This window comes from Sceloporus undulatus, unplaced genomic scaffold (assembly GCF_019175285.1).
Source record: "Sceloporus undulatus isolate JIND9_A2432 ecotype Alabama unplaced genomic scaffold, SceUnd_v1.1 scaffold_1660, whole genome shotgun sequence".
NCBI classification, from domain to species: Eukaryota; Metazoa; Chordata; class Lepidosauria; order Squamata; family Phrynosomatidae; genus Sceloporus; species Sceloporus undulatus.
The window spans coordinates 1-5,247 of record NW_024804580.1 but is presented as its reverse complement, the minus strand read 5'-3'; the positions used below and the strand labels follow the sequence as shown (position 1 = coordinate 5,247).

The 5,247-nt window shown below is 48.5% G+C and overlaps 1 protein-coding gene across 1 annotated transcript; it reads left to right on the top strand.

Annotated features, from left to right (window-relative positions):
- Nucleotides 1-984: 984 nt before the first annotated feature.
- On the top strand, nucleotides 985-5,243 carry LOC121917917 (gastrula zinc finger protein XlCGF8.2DB-like; the record flags this gene model as incomplete). The annotated part of the gene is made up of 3 exons (XM_042444032.1): nucleotides 985-1,210; nucleotides 1,355-1,500; nucleotides 4,521-5,243. Coding segments are annotated over exons 1-3 (1,095 nt in total), but the record flags the coding sequence as incomplete, so codon positions are not given.
- Between the last annotated feature and the right edge of the window lie 4 nt (nucleotides 5,244-5,247).

Genomic DNA, 5,247 nt, shown 5'->3' with positions numbered 1-5,247 from the left:
TTCCTCTGGACGTCGTCGGGAACGTCAGGGATCAGAGGGGAGATGGTCTCCATCAGAGCCTGCACATAGGCCCCCATGCAGGCGGTGTAGTTCGTCGCTTTGACAGCTAGGCAAGATGCTGAGTAAGCCTTCTTTGCCAGCCCATCAATCTTGCGAGCCTCTCGATCTACCGGAGAGGTGGCCTGCTTGTGTGTGGAGGCGAGTTGTGAACCCTCCACAATGGCCGAGTTCTGTCTCGGATGGGTTGATAGCCATGCACAGGAGGCCGGGGAGACACGGTAGAGTGATTCTATCTTCCGTGAGGTGCCGACCAAATCCGCAGGGGTGTCCCAAGACCTCATAATGATGGTCTCCAAAGACGGAAGAAGAGGGATGGAGGGTGGTGTTGGGACACGGCCGTGCACCCTCTATTCCACTGGGTCCCGGGCCGCCTCTTCAGGGTATGCCAGTTCGATATCCAGGGCCTTGGAGATCTTAATGACATGTTCGCTGAAGGATCGGCGGTCGTCGGTTGGCGACGCAGGCTCTGGATGGTGCAAGTCCTGCGGGGAGTCCTGCAGTGACAGGTTGTCATCGGAGGCTGAGGCCAGTGAGGCTGGGGACGGTACAGGCACAAGATCCGACTCGGTGTCTGAGTGGATCACCAAATCCTCCAGCCCGGTACAGTCCCGGGAGGATACCGGGGAGCGTAGTCTGGGCTCCAACCTGGATGTTGACGACTTGACTCTCGATGAGGTGGAAGACTTGGGAGCACCAGTCACAGCCTTGTCCTTCGGGACCTGGTGATGGCGCTTTTCATCAAACTTGCGCAGAGCTGTCTCTCATGGGACCGCCATATAATAATGGTCCACCTCCGAGTCATAGAAGACGTCAAAGTCATCTCGGCAGACATCTTAAAGTGGCACGGCCACTGGGCATGGGGCCGGGCTTGGGGAACGCCGGGGTGGAATGGATCCCTTGTTGTCCAACTCTGCAAACTGGACGATGGTGAGCCCAGAGAGTGTTGGGACGGAGTGCACCTGGCCACCCTGGAACGAGGTGTCTTGTGCCGGAGTCTGCAGGGTTGGTGCTGGGACCGAACGCTCAGGAGTACGGAGTTCAGCACTTTTTGGTTCCTTGTGCCTTTCCGAGGACTTAGAGGACTCCTTGCGTGACTTCTTTTTGGCCGGCTCAGAGGAGACGGGCTCCGTCGGCTTGACCTTCTTGGCAGGTCTCGGTGCCTTCGGGGGGAAAAAGGGGTTATTCTGAAGTTCCCTCACCCGAGAGGACCCTGATGCTGGGGTGGCACAGTCTGGAGCGGAGGTAGAAGGGCTGGAGACGGTGGCCGTGGAAGTGCTGTGGTCTCCTCCCTTAGCCTTTTTAGTATGCTTAGGCTTATGGGATGTAACGGAGGTCTCCAGGTCGGTCCCGACCTTGGAGGCGGAGCCAGAGATCGAAGTCGAAGCCGTCAAGCCCTCGGTCCCCGACAGTTTGCAGGGGCTCTTTGAGGGCTTGGTGGTGGTACTGGACCTATCTGGGCCGCTGACCACATAGACAGGGCGCCGCCATTTTGACGTATGGAGCTTGAGAATAGTGTGCACTTCCTAACCCTAAAATCGCCACTACTATGCTACATTTTGGCTGTGTGTATCCCGCCATAGTTATTCTCATATAGGTCTGAATTTTTATTGGTAATAGTTAGGCCTAAATATTTTACTTTTTTAACTGGTTTTTAGACCAGTATTTTTTCCAACATTATATTTTCTTTTAAATCCGTTTTTTGTTAATATTGTTGATTTATCTCTATTAATTTTCAGCCCGGAGATTGATTCAAATTTGTTTAGTTCCTATATTAGCTCTTTGGCATCATCTATTGGTTCCCTAATTGATACCATTAAATCATCCACAAAAGCTTCTGTTTTGTGATGAGTACCTTTGATTTTAATCCCGCTAATCTTTGGATTTCATATGCATTTTTTCTTTAGAAGTATTTTTCCCCCCATTAACTAAGAAAAATTGGATTTAATAATGATAGAACCTACCTGGTTATGTAGACATGTTAGGATTAGAACTTTCAAAGGATTTTTAAAAATGTATTAGGGCACTAGTATTTTATAGAGAAGTGCTGTGTAAATTGCAGAGACCATTACCGGGACAGTTGAATGGCCCCTCTCTTGTTGTTATAATAAATAAATAATAATAATAAATTTATTTTTATACTGCCCTTCAAATGATCAGGGCGGTGCACAGCATAATACAAATACAACACAATAAAATAAAATAACAATTTCAATTAAAATTACATTAAAACCAATTTCTGGCCAGCCTGCCACTGCTGCCAGAGAGGAGGAAGCTAACCGGAACCAGCGTCCGGGAATGCTAATGAAAACAAGAAGGTTTTTAGTTCCTTCTTGAACTGGGCCAGGGAGGTGGCCGAGCAGAGCTCTATGGGCAGCGAGTTCCAGAGGGTTGGGGCCGAGATGGAAAAGGTCCTCCTTGAGGTGGAGGTTAACCTTGCCCCCGGGACCCTCAATAGCTGCTGCCCAGATGTTCTGAGTGTGCGGGGCGGATTGTATGGGGAGAGGCGGTCCTCAAGGTATCCTGAGCCCAAGCCATTTAGGGCTTTATAGGTAATCACCAACACCTTGTATTGCGCCCGGAAGTGTATAGGCAACCAGTGTAGGCTTTTAAGCACTGGTGTTATATGGCTGGCCCTGGGTATGCCAGTGACCAGCCTGGCTGCCATATTCTGTACCAGCTGTAGCTTCCGGGTATGGTACAAGGGTTGCCCCATGTAGAGCGCATTGCAGAAGTCCAATCTAGAGGTTACCAGGGCATGTACTACCGTTTCAAGGTCTCTCTGGTCCAGGTAGGGACGCAGCTGGCGAATCAGCCGGAGCTGATAACAGGTGCACCTGACTGTCGCATCTACCTGAGATGTAAGGTGGAGCGACGAGTCAAGGAGCACCCCCAGACTGCGTACCAAGTCCTTCACAGGAAGCGTGATCCTGTTTAGGACAGGTGGAACCACCGCCTTCCCTGGGCCAGGGGAACCTATCACGAGCACCTCCGTTTTCTCTGGATTCAGACTGAGTCGGTTTTCCCTCATCCAGCCCATTACCAACTCCAGACAGGCCACGAGAGGAGAGAGGTGCTCCCGATTCCCACCTCTTCCAGGCGCTCCAGAAGGATACCATAGTCTATGGTATCGAAAGCCGCTGAGATGTCCAAGAGCACTAACAGGGACACGCTTCCCCTGTCGATGCCCAGACGGAGATCATCGACCAAGGCGACCATGGCCATCTCAACCCCGTAGCCCACCCGAAAGCCGGTTTGAAATGGGTCCAGATAATCCGTATCATCCAAGATCGATTGAAGTTGGATTGCAACCGCCCTCTCGATCACCTTCCCCAAAAATGGCAATAGCGATATTGGCCGGTAATTGTTATGGATCAGGGGGTCGAGGGAGGGCTTTTTTAACAGCGGTTTTACAATGGCCAATTTTAAGCTGGATGGAAATTGCCCATCCCTCAGAGATGTATTTATAATCCGGTGCAACAACGAGGTTACCACCAGTCCCCTCTGAGCCGCTAGCCATGAGGGGCAGGGATCGAGAGAGCAGGTTGTCTTCCGAACACTTCCAAGGATCTTGTCCACATCATCGGTACTCACCAACTCAAACTGATCCAGTTTAACAGTCCACAGAGGCTCTGGACACCTCTACCCTAGGTTCTGCGCTAATGCCGGTGTTAAGACTTTCGCTTATCCGAGAGGTTTTATCCACGAAGAAGTTGTTAAATTGGTCACAGCAGGCCTTAGAAGGTTCAAGGATCTGGTTCAGAGCAGGAGGGAGCTGAGTTAGCTCCCTGACTACCCTGAACAACTCTGCTGGATGCGACTCCGCGGACGCGATACGAGCACCATAGAACGAGTTCTTGGCTGCTCGTATCGCCTCTCCATAGTCCTCCAAAAGGCGGTCTAGGAGAGCCTTGTCGGATAAGTGTAGGTGTTTCCGCCAGCGGTGTTCCCTGAACTCACTTTCACATGTCTTGATAATTCATTTTTGATGCATCTCATCCTATCAAAAAAACAGCTCACATGAAAGTGTACCAGGAATTAATTTCATAGATAGATGCTCTAAAGTTTATTCTTTAAATCGATACTTCAGACTGTATCTAAGCATTACATGATGGGTGTAACAGCTAGGTGTTGATCCCTAGTCTCGAAGGGGTAAAAAAACACTTTGCTGCACAGTATTCATTCTACATGAATTCCATCTAGCAAAATGTGTTCTATCTGTGAGGTGTTCCCTCTTCTCCTGTAACATCTTACTTGAGATCAGAAATAACCCAGACATTGCTTGCTCAGAGGGTTACATTGAGAAAGGAACATTGGAACAGGAAAACCAAGAGAATTGTGTTTAAGGGGATGGGCAGAGGGATGAATTGAGATTACCAGTGAGTATCATACTAAAGTCCTTAAAGTTATCTTCTGTAAGTGGTATTGACAGTTTGCCTTCCATTTCTTTTTTGAGTTCTTAGCAGTACTTTCTCTTCCTTCCAGGCAGTGATGGCCAGCTCAATGAGTATGAAGAAGAAACATGCCAAGCATCAGTGCCAAGAGACCCGTGCACACAGTTAAATGAGAAAGGAAGGAAAACTGATACTGAAGAGGAGTGGCGGACCACACAACCTTATCAGAAAGGGAAAAGTTTTATTCAGAAGACAAATCTCACTCATCATAAAACAACTCACACAAGAGAGAAATCATTTAAATGCCTGGAGTGTGGAAAAGGTTTTATTTCTAAAACGCACTTCACTCGACATCAGGCAACTCACAGTGGAGAAAAGTCATTCAAATGTTTCGAGTGTGGAAACGGTTTCACTCAGAAGACCGACCTCATCTATCATCAAGTAACTCACACAGGAGAGAAGCCTTTTAAATGCCAGGAGTGTGGAAAAGGTTTTACTCGAAAAACACACCTTATGCGTCATCAAGCAACTCACACAGGAGAGAAGCCATTTAAATGTCTGGAATGTGGGAAAGCTTTTGTTCATAAGACAAGCCTCACTGAACATCAAGTAACTCACACAGAGGAAAAGCCATTTAAATGTCTGCAGTGTGGAAAATGTTATAAGCGAAAGAAATGTCTCAGCTATCATCAAGCAACTCACACAAGAGAGAAACCATTTAAATGCCTGGAGTGTGGGAAAGGTTTTATTCGAAAAACACACCTTATGCGTCATCAAGCAATTCACACAGGAGAGA